Below are 19,741 nucleotides of genomic sequence, written 5' to 3'. Positions count from 1 at the left end.
CGGTAACCTTCTGATTTCTAGCCCGACTCACTAACCGCTCAGCCATCTGACTAACATCATTGTCTTGATCTTCTCTTCCTTTGAATACAACTCTAGAGTGTGTTCTAAACGTAACATGTAAAGGGATTTGAAGGCTGGCTGCTGACACATGCTTATTTTGGTCTACGGTGAGAAAACATGAGACTGCATGATTCTCACATCTCATTGCTTTGTTGTTCTTCAATAAAATGACTCAGCTGGCCTTTCAGTGTCAGAGAGAAGATAAGCCATTCTGTCATAATTGACTATATCTTCACATAATACATTATAGTTTAACTTAAAAATGCAAACAGGATTCTACATATCTGTGAAATAACTACAAAACTAATTCAGGAAGCCAAATCAAATTTAATTGGGTGTCTACTTTGATGCACTCTCATAACATTAAAACAAAATTTCACACAAGAAGGATTGCATTACAGTCATTGATCAGTCATTGAGGTTTTATAAAATGCTTTTTGCTTAAGGGACATTAAATTGAAAACTAGTTTGTGAAATATGACTTCAGTTAACGTTGGACTTCATCCAACGTCTATAAAGGCGAACAATGGGTTTTGGTGTTTCAAAACCCATTGACACTGTATGACTATGTTTAGCTTGTGTTCTGCTCCTCTCTCCTACCAACCGTCTCTGGAGGAGGGGATCCCTCTCTGAATTGCTCCTCCCAAGGTTTCTTCAATTTTTTCTCCCATTGGGAGTTTTTCTGGGAGTTTTTCTTGTCTTCCTTGAGGGTTTAGGTTGGTTGAGGGGCAGTTCTATGGGCGTATGTGAAGCCCTCTGTGACATGCTTGCGTGTAAAAAGGGCTATACAAATAAATTTGATTTGATTTGATTTAAAAGTGTATGTGAAGCTAATGTACAGTATACATAACTGTAGCTGCTTTCAACATCTTTCTCCACACAGTGAATTATGCAGATTTATTTTTATTTTTTATTCTATACTCAATTGCTACATTGTCAACATATATTTACTAATGACAGATTCTATATTTTATGGAAATTGTTCTGTTGAAATAAATATACAAATAATATGAAATATCATAAATAAATGTAATTATGAAGTTATTGTTTTCCATTTACTTAACTGCAAATGTGGCAAACAGTCAGCACTGCACAGCCATACAGCTGCCACATTTCACCTTCAGATGACAATTATGAGCCACGTTGAACCTCGCCTTGAATTGCACATTGCCATGACAATGAGGAACTTCAAATATCCCGATATAATCGAGCCACTGGCGCATCGTACGCAGATCTGCAGAGTGCAGTACTTCATAAAAGACACTAGATGGCAGTGTACATCTTTCTACTACGGCTGGGTGCAGGTTTTGAAAATTGGGATAGTGATGCTATTGATTATCTGTCAGGGTTAGCCTTTGGAGTGTGTTGAGGTAGATATATCAGTCAACGGTAACTCGGAGTTGCTTATTGGGACGACTGGCTCATGTTTAGTCATTAGGGCTCAGCTTTTCATGTGTTGTGGAGTTTAACGTATGGAATGGATTCTTCTCATTATTACCATACACTGACAATATTTATAACCCTTATAGGTAAGACTGTTGGTATTTATTTGCTTGAAATTGCTTCAAATGTACAAATATACTTTAAACAGAATATAACGTCTTCATAGTGATTAAATACAATCTGGTTGTTAAATGAAAGGAAACAACTTTAGTTTGTTGACAACATGAGCATTTATATTGGTCAAACTGTACTGTTGAACCACTACTGGCTCTTAACCAAAGTTATCTACGTGACTCGCTGTTCATGATTGTTCTTTTCAACACCTCTGAGGCTGCTGGTCCAGAACCAGTGTTTGATCTGTATGTACTGTCAGCTCTGACATTCTGTTACTTGATACAGACTCTATTGAACCCAGTCTGCCTCTATCAGTATTGTTACACATGCGTCACAGTATCAAACAGAATGTGTTGGTCTATCAAGGGTCAATGTTTCAGATTACCCAAAACGTTACTCACCCGACCAACTGATTTTTTAAAGTTTAAATATGAATGTTTATAATAGTATGAACCTGACCTTTAGGAAGTTCTGGCTGTTGTTTAGCAAATGTTGTGAACTAATTAAACCAGAATGCATGTTACTAATAATATAAAACAACTTTTTGTCTCCTCCAGGGTTGTGTTATGGAGATGGAGTTTTGCCAGACACTCTGTATGGAGCAGTAGAAGGGAAAGCGATTTTTACTACAGACATAACAGGAACAAGCACACCCGCTGCTATATTCTGGACTGTAAATTCTTCTATCGATATACTATCTAATATTAGTGGTGTAAATACTGTTTCACCAGCCTATCAAGGCAGAGTCACTCTGAACATATTCACTGGATCTCTGGAGCTCAAGAATCTGACCTTGAAAGACGGTGGAAAGTATTCAGTGACCGTAGCTATTCCAACAAACAAGCCCGGAAGTACTATGCTGCATGTGCTGGGTGAGTTCTCTGTAACAAGATCTTGTAAATGATGTCACTATTGCAAGGCTCATCAACAGTTTGTATACGTTAAAGCGAGCCATATGATATTAGAATGATTATAGAGGAGAGACACAGATACCAACGTTGCTTACAGTGTGAGTGCTGTGAGGGAAGACTGATTTAAGGATTTATTGACTGGAGGGGAGACAGGGAGAAGTTATTTAAGTTCTGTGGTGTGGTTGGAGAACTAGAACAAGTAATTGCTGTTTCCAAACACACATTATTCAGCATCACTAAAGTCTTTTTGCCCCTGAAAGTATCCAGTTGAATTGATGAACATATACAGAAGGACATCTAGACTAGCTCTACAGTTTGTAAAATGGTCTCCTTAGCAAAGTAAAAGTTATTATTGTTTTAACCCACAGAGCAAGTCTCCAATGTTGTAATTAATGCCAGTGCCTCAGATGTAGTGGAGTTCAACAGCTCTGTCAGTCTGTCCTGCTCCTCCTCTGGCTCCTCCCCCGCCTACCATTGGCTGAATGGCAGCTCTGAGGTCACAGCCAGTGACAATGTTCAGCTTGGTGATGGAGGCTCCACTCTCACCATAGTCAATGTGACCCGCTATAACCAGGGTCCCTGGACATGCAATGTGACCAACCCTGTCAGTCATGACATCAGCCAGCCTTTTAACATAACCATCTACTGTGAGTCATCTATATATACCTATTATGTGCATGATGGCAAAGGCTTTCTGGTGATTTTACTGTGGCAACCTGACATGAGGACAGTTTTGTCAAGGATGTTTCTCCTGTAGTTATACTGTAGTACTTCATCATGCTGTTGACTAGTGCACTTCCTGTGTTCACAGCACATTTGTATGATTTATCACAGTATGATTGCTCACAGTTTGGTGTTAAGGCTAAATACTGTAGCTGGTCTTTCACACTGACATCAATGGACACATCTTAGACGTGTCATTGGGGCCTCTTAGTGCTAATGGCAGAGCTTCCCTCTCTAGTGCTGCTGTTTGACTGAGACTCTGCATTGCAGATGGTCCTGAGGACACAGCGGTGGAGGTGAATCCTCCAGGTGGACTGTATGTTGCAGGATCAGCCCTCAGTCTCTCCTGCTCCGCTCACTCCAAGCCTGTTGCTCAGTATCGCTGGTTCCTGACTGGAACACTGCTGTCCAATGAGGGACCAGAGCTCCAACTAGTGAACATTCAGACCAATCAGAGTGGGAGTTACATCTGTCAGGCCTTTAACACCAGAACACTGAGATATGTGTCATCTGAGCCATCAATCATCTCTGTATGCGGTAAGTGGGAGATGTTTGACTGTGGAAACTGGCATTGTGGAAAAGACCCAGAGCTACAGAGCTACAGAGCTACAGAGCATAACTTGATTTATGGGCTTGTGCATTATGTTTGGACACACTCATGTTGTTCCTCTTTGCATCAGCTACATATATTCTGCATATACTGTAGCCTGAACCTGTGTAGCCAATGTGGATGACTGCGGATGGTGCTCATTGTGAGACTGTCTGGACAGTTGGAAGTGATTTTCCACACAATGGAACATTCCTGTCAAATGAGGGTTTACTACGCAGATTGGTGAATATTCATGAATTGATGAATATGTGTTTGTGAAGGCTGTGATATCCAGTGATCCAGAGCCTTGTGATAGTCAACTGAACCTTTATTTCTATTGGGTTCAATCGGATGGTTTAGGATGTTTCATAAGAAAAGACTTTGTCTGTGGGTGTAATCGATACTGTCAGGTTGTGAGGTGGGCTAGGACCCAAATGCACGAGAGTAGCGAGGCATTATGAGGAACAGAGGTTTAATTCTCAAAACGGGACACAGAAGGATACTCACACGACAAAGGGTAATGCCAAGACAAAGACTGGACACAAAACAGGAACCTAAATACACAGAAACAAACAAGACACGGGTGGACACCATGAAACTAACGAGAACTGAACAAGACACAGGTGAAGACAATGAGACAGGGAACACTAGGACAGAGCAAAACCAAAAACAGGGGGGCACAGCTGTGGCCGTGACAGTACCCTCCTCTCAAGGGACGTCACCGGACGTCCCAGAAGGCCGGGCAGGGGGTCGGAGCAGGTCCGGGGGACGACCTGGAGGCAGGGCAGAGGGTCGGGGCAGGTCCGGGGGATGACCTGGAGGCAGGGCAGAGGGTCGGAGCAGGTCCGGGGGATGACCTGGAGGCAGGGCAGAGGGTCGGAGCAGGTCCGGGGGACGACCTGGAGGCAGGGCAGAGGGTCGGAGCAGGTCCGGGGGACGACCTGGAGGCAGGGCAGAGGGTCGAAGCAGGTCCGGGGGATGACCTGGAGGCAGGGCAGAGGGTCGGGGCAGGTCCGGGGGACGACCTGGGGGCAGGGCAGAGGGTCGGGGCAGGTCCGGGGGACGACCTGGAGGCAGGGCAGAGGGTCGGAGCAGGTCCGGGGGACGACCTGGAGGCAGGGCAGAGGGTCGGGGAAGGTCCGGGGGACGACCCGGAGGCAGGGCAGAGAGACGCAGTAATATTTCCACCAGTGGGACTAAGGCCTCTAACCCCAAACCATGAAAAACAGCCCTTGTTGTTATTGACTTGATGATGCCCCCATGCACAAAGTGGAATGGAAGCAATGTTTCAATTGGAAAGCCTTTACAGGAAAGTGAAGGCAGTTTTAGAAACTAAGAGGAAACCAACTCAACATGAGAAGTTAACCAAAAAGGTGTCGATTTCCATGTCCAAATTATAAAATGGAAGGATGGATGGTAGATAGGTAGATAGAAAGATAGGTAGATAGATAATCCCACATTTCAAATTTGTGCAAACCTTTGTACCCTTTAAACATTTATTCTGTCTCTCTACAGAAAAAGTAGCTGATGTCAGCATTAACCCATCAAGCCAGCCAATCATAGAGGGGATGTCTGTCCACCTGACCTGTGCTGCTGCTGGCTCCATCAGCACCAGAGAGTGGATGAAGGATGGTGTGCCTCTCTCTCCCAGTGACAGAGTCAGCTTCTCTGGGGACAACAGCACAGTCTCTATAAGTCCTGTGAACAAACAGGACGATGGTGTTTACCTGTGTCAAGTCAGAAACCCTGTGAGCTCTCAAAAGGCTAAATACAATATGATTGTAAACTGTAAGTAAACGGATACAGGACTATCGTGTGCATACATCTGATTCCATGGTTGTACTTTAGTTCAATTCCAGTCTAACTAAACAGTAGAGCAAGGTAGCCCTTGATAGTGTTTGCACCTAATCTACTGTATCAAACTGTTATCAGTATGTTTATACTGTACATACAGTGAATGGAACAATCAAGGTCAGTACAGCATAATACATGCAAATAGATGCATGGAAGAGACACTTCCACCCAACCTCAACCATATTAATCCCATGATTATGTAACCGGTGTGAACTGATGAAACTCACTCCTCAGGTATGTAATGGGCCACCCGCGTCAATGAAGAGCTAACTTTTCTTTGGCGTAGCTGGTAGTGGTTGCGCTTGGCAGTCCAGAGGTGGCAGGTTCGACTCCCGATGGCAGCGAACGACGGCCCTGGCGGAGCAAGACCACGTCCGTTGCATACCCGTTACAATGACATGAATCTGTGTTGCAGATGGACCTGATAGTGTCACATTCGAGGGTCCTCTTAAAATAGAGGTTGGACAGAAGTTAACCTTAACCTGCTCGACTGATTCTAAACCTGCCGCTAACTACAGCTGGACGGTCAATGGGACAGAGCGGCCTGGACAGTCACAAGTGTTCATCATAGAGAGGATTCAATACAAGGATAGTGGCACCTACAACTGCACTGCATCCAATGACATCACCGGACGCAGTGAACACGCGGTCCACACATTGGAAATAACAGGTAAAGTTAAAGAAGTAAATATATGACCAATAGCAATTAGGGTTAGGTTCAATTGAAATTAAGAATACAAATTGAAGTTATGGAGTATAAACAGACAAAACACACTACGTGGCACTCTAATGAAAGGAAAGTAACTATCCCCGACTGTTTGTGTAATAACTGTAGCTGTAGCCCAGTGTCTCTGATGCCTGTGTGGTTCTTCTCTGTCTCTTCAGCTGAGGGTTCTTTAACAGAGAACAAACTGTCAGGTGGTGCCATCGCTGGGATTGTGATTGCAGTTTTGGTGCTTGTCGGACTTGCAGTTGGTTTGACTGTATATTTTACTGGAGGATGTGCTATTGTGTGTGGGGTAGTGAAGAAGAAGAAGAAGGAGTAAGTAAAAACATTCCACATAAAGAAAGTGTTTGGTTACTAATGTAGTGTTATAATGTATGATGCAACCAAGTAACTTGAATTACCCTTGGATATACAAGATGTTTACAAAGTAACTGTTATTTCAGTGTGAATAAATACAAAGGATATTGTCATATAGGGAACTGGTTCTAAAAGTAACTCATTGTAGTTTGCTTTGGTTAATTATTTGCCATTTGTAATCTAAGAGATACAACCAAAGGTCAACTGAACAAGGAAACGAAAAACATAAAAACTGTGGGATATTCTTTGACTGCCCTTGATGTGTTGAATGAAACTCAGAGTCTGAAACTAAAGCAAGTATTTGATTAGAATTAGGCATCAAGTCAAAAGCGAGAGAGAGAGAGACCACACATCCCACTGTGGTCATATATGTTTATATATCATATATATGCATGTCATATAACATGTAACATATATCTCATATAACATATATCATATAACATATAACATGTCATATATGTTTATATATCATATATATGCATGTCATATAACATGTAACATATATCTCATATAACATATATCATATAACATATAACATGTCATATATGTTTATATATGACCTATTTAGAACACAGAGGCACACAGCACACAAACTAAAAAACACAAATCCGCACTCACGTCAACAGAATATTCTGGGCATGACGTACAGTTCCTAACCTAATGATTATTATTCCTTTTACTGACCACAACTCTATTTATATATTTTTTTTTTCTCATCAACACATCCTCACATGGCAGAAGCGCTAGCAGTCGTAAGTAGTGTACAGATTGTCTTGGTGTTCCGCCTGTTTGTGGCTGTCTGTGGTTGTTTGTTGGGTGTTTGTCTGTATGTAGAGGTGTTGGGTTGTATGTGTTTATCTGTGTCCTACACTTTTTCTAACCTGTGGCTTGATTTGGCATTGAACTGAAATGAGTGAATGGGAATGATAACGGCACTACATGGGATGGAATGAGTCTTCGAGTATTTTCTCGCTAACCTTGTATCACATAGTTGATAACTCTTTCAACCATTTAAAGAGAAAAAGATGATTCTGTCTGATTGAGTACATGCATGTGGGTTAACCAGTCTCTGGCCCTCACTAATCTTATCGTTCTAATCATGAGTGTATGGTTAATAAGTACACATGTATATGTGTTCACTAACTACAATAACATCTGTCAAAACATTTATTGATGCAAAATATATGATATAAACTATGCAAAGGATATTCTCTAACAGATTATCTGAACACAGCAGGTGCTGGGTATAGCAATGGAGGAGGCCCACCAGACCAGGTATTATTCTTTATTGACCTTATTGGGTTTCTACCTGAAATCTCCACCTGAAATATAGTTAGTTTACGGTAAATCGAACCTCCAAAGTGGGCAGTAGAATTTGTGACTTGTTTATTCAACAACCTCACTAGTGCTGTAGTTTATCATAGCTTGGATTTCAGATCAGATATCAAGTATTATGGGAAGTTAAGAGAAACAAGGCAAAAGGATAAAGTCCTAATAGGAATATGACCCCAATAGATGTTAAGTGCAATTAAACAGCCATCTTCAATATAGTCATCATAGAGATACTGTAAGACATGGATTGCACCATAGGACCAAAGCAATGGTAGAAATAATGGTTGACCCAGTCAAATGTGATCCAGAAAGGTTTTATGAGGTAATTATTTCCCAGACTTTGACCTCTCAGCAGTGTCATCACAGAGGGCCATAAGTAATTCAGGGCAGATAGGATTTTTCTTTACTGGAAAGGTAGAAAGCTGACTTAGCACCAGGAAGAGAAACACTCAATCATCGTTGGAATTTCGGTAATACGCTAACATGCTCGCTACAGTAGCGTCATTGACTGAGCCTGTTGACTTTCAAATATGCTTCAATGTAGGTTGAAGGAAAATAATTGATATGATATATTCAAAATATTGGACTTGATCTTCTCTTCCTGGGAATACAACCCAAAAACACGTTCTACAAGTAACCTGTAAATGCTGCCTGCTTCAATAGGCCTACTATAACACATGCTTAAGTTTCGAAAGTTTATTTTCGTCTACAGTGAGAAAAACATGAGAGCGCATGATTCTCACATCTCATTGCTCTTCTTCTATAGAATGACTCAGCTGGCCTTTCCATGTCAGATTGAAGATAAGCTCTTCTGTTATAACTGACTACATCTTCATATAATACGTTACAGTTTAACTTCAAAATGCAAACAGGACACTACATAGCTTATGAAATAACTGCAATCCATATTCAAGAAGCCAAATTCCAAAATAGATACTGGGGTGTCTACTTTTATGCACACATGGCATTACAGTCATTAAGCAGTCGTTGAGCCTTTATAATGTTTCTACTCACTTTCGCAAATTGACATTAGGTCATTTATTTCATAAGGGACACTATGGAAATAAAATTGAAAATTAGTTTGTAAAATATGACTTCAGTTAAAAGTGAATGTGAATCTAACGTGCAGTAGGCCTGTACACAACTGTACTTGCTTCCAACATCTTTCTCTATACAGTAAACGACTTCATACCAACACCATTCTCTCTCTGTCCCCCTCCAAGGATGTGCACTATGCGGATGTATCCCAGTTCCATAAGAAGGACGGAGGGTCTGTCCAGTTAGGGAACCAGGCTGTACCTGTAGAGTCTACTGATTACGCTGAGGTCAGACTGAACGGGAAGCTACCTTCCAATACAGCCCACCTGCAGAACTCCCAGACGAAGAGGCCCGCTCCTCAGCCTGGCTCCACCCCCTCCATCTACTCAGAGGTTCGTAAGGACTGAGCGTGTCCGCCTTGTCACTCCACCACTGTGTGCCGGAAAGACCTGGCTCGACGCTCCCAGAACCCAACCAGGCCAGATCTCTGTGTTCACTTTATCTCTGCAATTCCACCATGATCTCCACATCTCGATACACAACCTGGACAATGGCCGTTTAGGCTGTACTTGCAGAATTGTGGACTGACAGAGACCTTAGACCTTTAGCCATCCCTGATTAGAAAACCAACTAGCAATTTAGCAGTTAGCGAGTACTGTAAGGTGTTCTATATTTAAATTTAGTCAATTAGCAGACACTCTTATCCAGAGCAACTTACAGTAAGTACAGGGACATTCCCCCCGAGGCAAGTAGGGTGAAGTGCCTTGCCCAAGGACACAACGCCATTTCACATGACCAGGAATCGAACCGGCAACCTTCTGATTACTAGCCCAATTCCCTAACTGCTCAGTCACCTGACTCCCTCCCCTGACTCCTATTTCTACTGCTTAAGGCTTAAGGCAAAGTGCTGTACATGATTGCTCTGATTCATTAAATGTATTGCATGGGGATTTGCACTATATTAATGTAGCCTACATGGCCAAAAAATTCATTGTCCTTTGTGTGTAATACAAATGTTGCTATAAATGTGTATGTGGATATTGTTTTTGGATGTTTAATTAATAAAATGTGCCTTGTTTTCAGAGAGTCTCTCATTTTGATTTACATGTTGTTTATACACACGCCCACACATCTACACTCAATAATACTACAGTACATTTACATTTAGTCATTCAACAGACGCTCTTACAGACGACTTACTGTAAGTACAGGGACATTCCACCGAGGCAAGTAGAGTGAAGTGCCTTGCGCAAGGACGCAACATCATTTAGCATAGCCGGGAATCAAACCAGCAACGTTCTGATTAATAGCCCTATTCCCTAACCGCTCAGCCATCTGACCCCCTTACTAATAGTACATTCATTATGGAATGCATTATATTGATTGTAACATTGACAGTCCAAATGAGTGTAAAGTCTGGAGACAGACCGACTGAGAGGGTTATAAATCAGTGTAGTCAACATACCAACAGTGACAGAGCCATGAGGCCTTGTACCGGTGAGTCAGTCGAAGTCTGACATTTAAAGCATGCAGATTCTGATTGTTTCTCAATCCTTCACAGTACAGCAGGCTTTGTTTCAGGTTGTTGGCTGAATAGAGACTTATCGGGAGCCTGCAACAGTTGTCATGTCAACTGAGACAGCCGGAATGGATTCTTCCAAATGTCACCATTTACTCACAATATATATGACCCTGATAGGTAAGAGTGTCTACTCTTGAATTCTGAAAGTGACACGCTCAAGTGACAGAATGTAGCCTCTATATCATTCCAGTTACCATGTGGTGGTGGCTGACTGTTTTAACCAAATTGTGTTTTTAGACTTCCTAAACTACATTCAACTGGGACACCGGATGACACTTAATGATGTATTTTATGAAGACCCTACTTCATCAGAGACGATTTGTTCAATGATCCTGCCTAATCCAAGTTTATTTATTTCACCATCTATGTTTGTTACCTCCAGGGTTGTGTTGTGGAGAAGGAGTGTTACCAGATAACCACTGTGCAAGAGAGGGAGGGAGTGTGGTCCTCACTACAAACTGTAGTTTAACCGCTTCCGAAATAACCTGGATTTTTAAGGGTACTTCATTTAATACATCCGTTGATGTCATCGTTTATACACCCACTTTAAACACGACTTACGCAGGCTATGGAGGCAGGATCACGCTGAACAGCTCCAGTGGATCTCTGGAGCTCAGGGGCCTCACCATGGAGGACAGTGGGCTGTATGAAGTGACCATCCTGTCTGATGTTACACATCTGCAAGGAAATACTACATTGACAGTGATATCAGGTGGGTATTTGCTGTCCCTTATATAAAAAATGCTTCAACTGTAATGGTCATTTAATTAGCAGTCCTGTCCATATGATTTACTGAGAATTTTGGAATGAAGAAAATATGTCAGAATCAGAATTGGTGTTTATTCGCCATGAACATTTGCACAGACAAGGAATTTACTTTGGCAGGAGAGCCTACCTAGGCAGCCACTTTTGGCGCCATTTTCGGCGCCAATGTTTATAATGAGTAAACTAGCCATGACATTCTCATGTGTGTTTGATTCTGTTTCTGCTATCAGAGGTGAGACTTTCTGGTGGTGCCATTGCTGGGATTGTGATCGCAGTAGTTGTGCTTGTTGTGCTGATTATTTGCTTGGTTGTGTACACTGTCAAGAAATTGTGAGTGAACATTTTATTTTATTATCAAAACGTTTGAGTGTAGTCGTGTAATTTATGAAGAAAATAAAAAACGGATTCCTTTGACCTTTACATCTAGCAGTGAATCTAAAGTATTTGATTGAGATATTTCAAGACTGAAACTAACACAAAATTATATATCTTTGAGTGCCCTTTAAGTACACAAAAGGAAGAGAGACAGAGACAGTGAAAGTATTTGCCACCGGGGAAATAGATTGTTCCAGGGTTTCAGTGAAGAGAACTGCAGTTTGATTGGATTTGCTTCTGTGTTGCTCAACAGCTTTTCAAACCATTTTCCTTTACTGAATTTTAAAAGTCCCTTCATGTTCCTGGTGGTAAAAACCCCTGTTAAGTGTAAAAACCAAAACATCATAGTATAATTACATTTAATGAATTGAAAGTGGATAACAAGTGGTTCACATTATATCAGCGCTTAACCTACATTTTTCACCATCATACTCTTTATTACTGACCCCTGCCTAATTTGCTTTCATAGATTACTCCTAAAAGGATACTACAACGACAGTCGGCCTGCCAACAGTAAGTATTTTTCATCCTTTCCTGTTTATTGGTTTTCTCTGCAGACATCGTACATGTAGGTGTGTGAGTGTGTGTCTAGGACAAGAAAGAGGGAGGCAGATGGCTGAGCGGTTAGGATATCTATTAATCATAAGGGTGCTGGTTCGATTCCCGGCTGCGCAAAATTACGTTGTGTCCTTGGGCAAGGCACTTCACCCTACTTGCCTCGGGGAGAATGTCCCTGTACGTACTGTAAGTCGCTCTGGATAAGAGTGTCTGCTAAATGACTAAATGTAAATGTAATGGAAGACATAGCTTCACCTCTCGGGGAAATGTCTCCATCTTCCTGTCTTTAATTTGTCCTTCAGGGAGGCAAGTGGTCCTTACAGGCTTTCGTCTTCACTAATCATCTACATACTCGTTCATGAATCCAAGGGTAACATCACCAACTGAAAATGTCACGTCCTTTAATTGAAAATGTGTTTTGTGTGCCATGTTGATGTGAAATAAAAGTTTCTCATATCTAACCCGTCCCCACAGTGAACGGACAAGGCAGGATAAACCAGGTACTATTTTCTGATCATCTTAATCTTTTTCAACCTGGTACCTGGGTGTGTATGTGTGTGTATGGGGTGTCAGATGGCTGAGCTGTTAGAGAGTCGGGCTATTAATCAGAAGGTTGTTGTTTCGATTCCCGGCTGTGCAAAATGACGTTGTGTCCCTGGGCAAGGTACTTCACCCTACTTGCCTCGGGGGAATGTCCCTGTACTTACTGTAAGTCGCTCTGGATAAGAGTGTCTTCTAATTTACTAAATGTAATGGACACTGTGATCAATGCTCGATATAATGCCTGTCATCAGATAGCAGAGTGTCAATATGATCCCAATATACTGTATATTTGATAATATGCAATTATGTATAAAACCAAGCACATAGTAAAACAGACAAAGAAAGAAGAAAACTTTAAAAGAAAACTTTCTTCCCGCTTGAATCGGTTTGAGTTTTTATAAAATTCAAATAATCCTTTGAGTGACAGTGGACTTTTTTCAGCCATGAAGAACACAACTGTGACTTAACTTAAAACTGCATTTGAATTACATTGAGTTCTAACCCTTCAAGAAAATGTTCCCTGTGCAATAATTTCCCTTGAGGGAAATACATCTTATTTGTAATTGAGAGAGAGAGAGAGAGAGAGAGAGAGAGAGAGAGAGAGAGAGAGATGCTGCACTAGAATTACAGACCATAAAAGGCTGACGTTTCACAAGTAAAAAGAGAAGGAAGTTATTTGCATGGATAATGCAATGATGCAGCTCCTTCACAATGTGCTGGTAAAATGACACCATGGATGATGTTATAGGAGATACACAAGGGCTCTTCATGACTGTTCTTTTCACCCTGAATTCAATTCACTGCTTTGTTTATTCTGCGGAGATGTGGATTTTAGAGCATGATACAGCATCATATAACTTCACCTGCATAGCAACCTGTTTGGTTTCGGCTCAAAGTTCATCATTCAGAATCACATGAATGAACCATACCGTCTTCATGCAGTTCTGACTTGTGAATAAAAAAATATAACCATCTAGCCTATCACTGTGATGTTAAACCTGAATACAAAAATGACTACTCTGCTTGATGAGTGTATCCAGGGGCAACCAGGGGTAGTATGATTGCAACGGCTGTACCGCTATGGAACTTCGCCACCTCTCTGGTCCCTCCACTGAAACAAACAAAAGGTTTTTTCTAAATTCCCACAATCAACAGTTGAACACACTTTGCCCTTTATGACACAGTGATGATAAATGTGCCATGCCAAATTGCTGGAACTATGTGGCAACTCAATTGCATAGCCAGGTTTCCTGGAAAACTTTGTTGAGAAAGGAGAACTAGCCAAAATAGAATCGGTGTCGAGCACCCTCTAGTGGTTCCTTGTCACTCCTGCGCTCACATTTCCCCTTAGGGACTGAGATTTGAAAAACATCCTCTTTGATATTTGTGTTATTAATCAACTTTGTGTTACTAGTCAACCTCTCAACTTGAACTGAGTTGAGAGGTTGTTTCAGTATTTAATCTCATAACTAACAATGATGTCTAAACAACAGACACATTTAGGAGATATGTATTTGAGACAGTGGTTGTTGCCTGAGGGTTTAGGTTGGTTTAGGCGCAGTTCTGTATGTGAAGCCTTCTGTGACATTGGTTGTAAAAAAAAGAAAGAAGCTACAGATCAAATTAGATTGGATTAGATTTGCTTGCTGAATTATGCAGACATGTTGACGTGGCTTGACATGGTTGACCACTGCTCCCGGCTGCCTTTGAAGGAGGGCAAGCTTGGATGGGTAAATGCCGAGATTGTATTTCTTCGGTGGACACGTGTGTGTGTGTGTTGTGGTGTCACCGCTCTCTGCATGCATGTATGTATCACATAAACAGATCAAGACCTGGTTCCTCATGTTTTTCAGGTTATTTAAAGTTCACTTTTGAGGAACATCTGTGTCCTTTTGTCCTGCGGTGTTTCAAAAGTGAGTTTCAAACGGTTAGAGGATGTCGGCAAGTTGCGAATGTCATGAATTTCAGCATTTCTTTGGCGAAACGGAATGTTGCACAACTATAAAATGTTTTTACCAAAACCACTGCCGTGTCGTTATAAAAAGGGTCCTAATCTGAGTGGAAAACCAAAGACACTCTGGATTAAGACATGCAAGGCACCAGGCGGTTTGGTTTTGAAAGGTTATCCACCCTTCTGGTACTGGCACTGACAGGTAAGGAACACACCACACACTCACACAAGCAAGCAGACACATTCAAACACAGTATAAACAACAGCAATTTTGGTGGATTAATCTGGCCTGTAGCGTGTATCTGATGCCTTATCATTATCATCATCATGTCTCTCTCCAGGGTACCTCAGTCCCTCCTATGCATCAGAAACAAGTGAGTATCACTTCCTGGTCAATCCCTAACCAGCTGCACCAACACTAGCCTGTTAGTAACAGTACAGGCCAAACAGGTGACTTTGGAAGATGGATGAGGGTTGGAATGTACTGATTGTAGTTACTCCTCTGTGTCAGACGACCACTCTGGTATTACCATCAGCTATCTCGACCCGGTGACGGCTGGGGTCAGAACTAACTTCACCTGCTTGTCCACCTGCACCCCACAATGCACCTATGTCTGGGTGCTGAAGGACCGCACGGTTGAAGGGAGCATGCTCTTCTTGACCCCAGACGGTCTGGAGAGCAGCGTGGACCTCCAGTGTACCGCCCTGAACCCAGAGAACGGCCTGTCGGAAACGTCGACCGTCACAGTTGAAGTGGAAAGTAAGAGATGTGTTTACCAGCATTGTTTTTGTTGCGTTGCTTCAGTTTAAAAAATGCCTCTTTCCTTTCCAGAAATCAGTTGTGAGTTTACTCATCATTTATTTATCACTTGTTAAGGATTTAAGCATTCTTTGAATACATCACCAAATTATTTTGTGTCCCCCCCCCCCCCCCCCCCCCCCCCCCCCTCTTCTGCCTTTTTAAGACCCATTCTCTGTACAGCTGGGCTCAGGGTACTTTTTCCCCACCCTGAACCAGACCTTCACCCTGATCTGCGGTGGCGCTAACAGGGAACACGAGGTGGCCTGGTACAAAGACGACCAGGCTCTCGACCCTACCTCCAGGGTAGAATTGCTGGCTGGCAACTCCACTCTCCGCTTCAGCTCACTGCTGCCCTCCGATGGTGGCTTCTACCGGTGCACCGCTTCCCGGATGAATGAAAACGTGGCCTTCAGCTTGGGCTACCTTTTAAACTGTGAGTGAACGAGAAAAGGAGAGAGTGAGAGAGACACACATGCACAGAAAGAGAGAGGAAAAGGGAGAAAGAAACAAGATAATGAATACTTTATGAGTGTTTTACATGTTTTGTAAAGTTGTAAGTTTGTGTCTCTTCTGTGTCCTGATTTAGTCGAGCCTTGGGCTGTCAGTATCGGCGGGCCTGATACAGTGCAGCCAGACAGCCAGACAACCTTCATCTGCCTGGTTAACTGCACCATCAGTGTGGACTGTTCCATTGCCTGGCGGTTCAGGGGGGGGTTTCCTAGTGGATCTCTCTCCATTCGCGGGAGATTTTTCAAGTGGACTCCGTTCACACCTCGTACGTTCCAGAACCTTACCTGCGTGGTGGAAAACGAAGCCGCCGGACGCTCTGCAGAGGCCTTCAAAACGGTAGAGGTCCTAGGTACGTTGGTCAAAACGTTTACATTTTGTTGTTCACAGTACCATATTTCATTTGTTCAAATGTGTGAGAATAATGAGTAAAATGTTGGGTTCTTCCTCCTAAATGCAGATATGCCTGTCTATCCAACCGTCCCAGTGTCGGGGTCGGACTTTGTGAAGCTGAGTACGATGTTGGTGATGGTCTGTTGTTTGGGACTGCAGTTCCTGTAAGACTCCTAGAGAGGGCGCTGTAGAACCGCAACCGTACGAGAACGTTGAAGCGTTTTTTTATGTACGTGTGATTAAACGTTATGATCTTTGAAATAAACACAATTTCCACTGTGGTCATAATTTGTTCTGTTTGGTACAGTATTGTCATTCCATAGTTTTTGACACGACGTGGCTAAGCAGGGTTTTCTGTCCCGCTAGTTCTAACAGAGGCACAGTTTCACAGTTTCACAGTTTCACAGTTCCCCAGTTTCAACTTTTCTCCCAACCATAGCAGCAGTGAGAGACTGTATCTGCTTCAGATACAGCAGCTGACCCGTTATTTACCTTAAGAGTTTGATTGAGACGCCCTCTGGGTAGACGGTCAACACCGTCTGATAACCGGTGACAGTGACTATTGACAGAGTAGAAAACACAGTCCGATCAAAATTCTTTCTTAGTCCTATCATTCACAAGCACAGCCCAGAACAATTATGTGTTTGTTAAATTACTTTCGGTACACATCACATTTATATTTACCACCAGGCCTGGTATTTACCTTGACTGTTTGCCCAATAAATGAAATACTAAACCTGAACAAAAGCTGGCATCTGTCAAATGTCCAAATATAATACATCTGAGATGTGGTGCTGGGAAACCAGGTCACAACTCTTTCTCTTTTTATAAATGTTCCTTCTGAAACAGCTGTTCAAGTAAGAGCTGTAATAATGTTTTGATTTTTTGCATGTTCTGTTTTCTTATTTCCTAACTGCTAACCACATCCGTATTATTGAGGCACCACACACAGTCAACACACAGTTGATTATTCCTTCAATCATTGTAACTACATTACTTACACTCCATACTGTCACAGAACCAATGAAATTGCTGTCTGGAATTCAGAGAATACTTTGACCCAAAACACATGTAATTTTTTGTGGTTTTCATTGACCTTGACTTGACTGAAATAGAGCGTTCTTTCCATCGACAAGCGTACTTACAATTATACATTTAGCAGACGCTCTCATCTAGAGCGACTTACAGTAAATACAGGGACATTCTACCTGAGGCAAGTAGGGTGAAGTGCCTTACCCAAGGACACAACGTCATTTGGCAGGGCCTGGAATCGAACCAACAACCTTCTGATTAATAGCCCGACTCCCTAACCGCTCAGCCATCTGACCCCAGCCGCCTGACCCCGCTCAGCCATCTTGCTGTTTACTGCGCAATAGACCAATAGTCAACAGAAAAAATGTAAGTCTCTTCTCTTCCATTGTCACTGAATTACCTCAAAGTCACGCCAGTGAAAAGGTACACAGCTATTTGTTTTCTTTTTCACCCATAGTTCTGACTAAGACAGGTTTTAACCGTCAGTCAGATGACTAAATAAAGTGGTTACTTACACAAGCATTACCTCAGTGTCCAGATAAACAGATAAACCAAACCCCTTCATCAATCAAACCTGATGTGTCATAGACACACATAGGCGTGATCTCAAGTTTCAGATATTTCAAACAAGGCTGCTGCTGTTTACCCAGAGAAGGTGTAAAAGGTGTGTGTGAGAACACACACAAATACACCGTTGCGCCCCAAGTACAGGTACACACGAGCACATACAAATAGGTCGCACAGTTCCAAGAGTACCAGAACAGCTAACATTGTATTGTCGTGTTTGTCATCAAACAGATTACTAATGAGTTATGCCATTCTAAGAATGCACAGCCTGGCCTCTGGACAAATAACAAACCAAGTGTTAAATGATAAGCTAAATGTTACTTTTGGAGTGGAGGACAGCTATAGTGTGACAGGACTCGTTACTGTATCTATGTGAAAGTGTGTGACACAGGAAGGATACACATAATTTTTTACTCTGAGATTCTTGACGTATTCTGTCACCATTCCTCAACCAAGGCTTACTGAGAGGGGATATAAAAAAACTCCTCTGTTTCTCTCAGCAATTGTAAGAAAAACAGAGACTGTTGTTTTTATTTGACCAAAATGAGAATCCAATGATTGACGGAAACGAAGAAGGCAAGGGGTTGAACCCATAATCGTAAGCTCTCTCTTGGAAGTCGCTTTGGATAAAAGCGTCTGCTAAATGAATACATGTAATGTAAATGTAATCATTTTCTGTTGGCTTTGTTTCAAGGTGAAATATTTGATCTCTTAATATCAGAGTTACTGATGTTGTAGGTGCTAATCTTTACAGATATTGTTTCAGCAGGTAAAATCAGGGAAGTGAAACACAACACCAGCAGGTGTTTACACAAGCCTCGATTGTTTTCCCAGTTCTAGACAGCAGTCAACAGTCTTTCCCAGCTCTAAAGAATTTATAAAGAATGGTAGTTGGCCATTTGGAACGGCTGAGCCTCCGTTCATTGGATATCAGGGGCTCTCTCCCTCCTCTCTTTTATGGTGGCCATCTTGGGGGTTTATGTTGTCATGGCAATGGCAACAATCCTTAGCTCAAAGCCACCACTACCCTCAAAGTGATGAGTGATTATCTGGGTTCTCCTAGTTTCTAGACTGTGATTTCCAACTGTTTTGGGAGGATGGTGGGGTTACGGTTAGAGTTTAAGGTTACATGAAAGTGTGGTGTTCAATGAGTACTACGAAATGAAGGTACTGGTTTGGGAAGAAAACGGAATGTCCCCGCCGTGTGATGGTGTGTGTAAATAAAGTGTCTGTGTGTTTTGTGTGCGTCCGAATGCGTGTGTTTTCAATTCTTGGAACTGTTGCCACTCCAAAAACGTCTTCTGATCAATGAATCAGCAAGTTTAGCATTTTCTCAATATAATTTCCATTAATAAAAAGATTAAAAAGCAATCAATTCAATGTAAAACATTTTTATGAAATCACATTTGCCCCTATGAATGACAGTCAGGTCCAAACATAACAGTAGGTGTAATAGAAACCTCTCTGCCCTTTCTGGGCATTATATGTTTGTTGTCTCTCTCTCTCTCTCTCTCTCTC

The 19,741-nt window shown here is 42.0% G+C and overlaps 3 protein-coding genes and 1 long non-coding RNA gene across 7 annotated transcripts in view; 3 read left to right on the top strand and 1 right to left on the bottom strand.

Annotated features, from left to right (window-relative positions):
* The window catches only part of erfl1 (Ets2 repressor factor like 1), a 67,107-nt gene that overhangs the window by 27,788 nt on the left and 19,578 nt on the right, over positions 1–19,741 (top strand). The gene's annotated exons all lie outside the window — the stretch shown is intronic.
* LOC124480745 (carcinoembryonic antigen-related cell adhesion molecule 5-like) lies at positions 1,418–10,230 on the top strand. Its single transcript, XM_047040327.1, has 10 exons — positions 1,418–1,589; positions 2,175–2,489; positions 2,897–3,175; positions 3,522–3,788; positions 5,356–5,628; positions 6,110–6,364; positions 6,580–6,736; positions 7,517–7,530; positions 8,013–8,053; positions 9,334–10,230. Exons 1-10 carry the CDS (start codon positions 1,538–1,540, stop codon positions 9,553–9,555), a joined length of 1,875 nt encoding a protein of 624 aa, XP_046896283.1. The 5' UTR covers positions 1,418–1,537; the 3' UTR covers positions 9,556–10,230.
* On the bottom strand, positions 5,635–18,265 carry LOC124480959. Of its 4 annotated transcripts, none has more exons than XR_006957595.1 (4): positions 18,172–18,265; positions 17,117–17,183; positions 16,021–16,155; positions 5,635–6,048 (listed from the first exon to the last, which is right to left on the bottom strand). It is a non-coding gene; the product is annotated as an uncharacterized LOC124480959 (long non-coding RNA). The 4 variants fall into 4 exon arrangements; XR_006957596.1 differs by lacking the exon at positions 18,172–18,265 and adding an exon at positions 18,057–18,163; XR_006957593.1 differs by lacking the exon at positions 18,172–18,265 and adding an exon at positions 17,861–18,050.
* Positions 14,855–16,905, top strand: LOC124480826. Its single transcript, XM_047040462.1, has 6 exons — positions 14,855–15,124; positions 15,264–15,296; positions 15,434–15,682; positions 15,888–16,157; positions 16,311–16,583; positions 16,692–16,905. Exons 1-6 carry the CDS (start codon positions 15,061–15,063, stop codon positions 16,790–16,792), a joined length of 990 nt encoding a protein of 329 aa, XP_046896418.1. The 5' UTR covers positions 14,855–15,060; the 3' UTR covers positions 16,793–16,905.

This window comes from Hypomesus transpacificus, chromosome 2, assembly GCF_021917145.1.
Source record: "Hypomesus transpacificus isolate Combined female chromosome 2, fHypTra1, whole genome shotgun sequence".
Lineage (NCBI taxonomy): Eukaryota > Metazoa > Chordata > Actinopteri > Osmeriformes > Osmeridae > Hypomesus > Hypomesus transpacificus.
The sequence above is the reverse complement of the archived record's forward strand: the minus strand, read 5'-3'. Positions and strand labels throughout refer to the sequence as shown.

What these genes read in the sequence shown, in the direction of transcription:
- LOC124480826 (XM_047040462.1), top strand. Translation starts at nt 15,061, where the DNA reads ATGCAAGGCACCAGGCGGTTTGGTTTTGAAAGGTTATCCACCCTTCTG. An exon ending in CTCCTATGCATCAGAAACAA is followed by an intron (nt 15,297 to 15,433) that starts GTGAGTATCACT and finishes CCTCTGTGTCAG; the next exon opens with ACGACCACTCTGGTATTACC. An exon ending in CTTGGGCTACCTTTTAAACT is followed by an intron (nt 16,158 to 16,310) that starts GTGAGTGAACGA and finishes GTCCTGATTTAG; the next exon opens with TCGAGCCTTGGGCTGTCAGT.
- LOC124480745 (XM_047040327.1), top strand. Translation starts at nt 1,538, where the DNA reads ATGGATTCTTCTCATTATTACCATACACTGACAATATTTATAACCCTT. An exon ending in TACTATGCTGCATGTGCTGG is followed by an intron (nt 2,490 to 2,896) that starts GTGAGTTCTCTG and finishes TTTAACCCACAG; the next exon opens with AGCAAGTCTCCAATGTTGTA. An exon ending in ATACAATATGATTGTAAACT is followed by an intron (nt 5,629 to 6,109) that starts GTAAGTAAACGG and finishes TCTGTGTTGCAG; the next exon opens with ATGGACCTGATAGTGTCACA.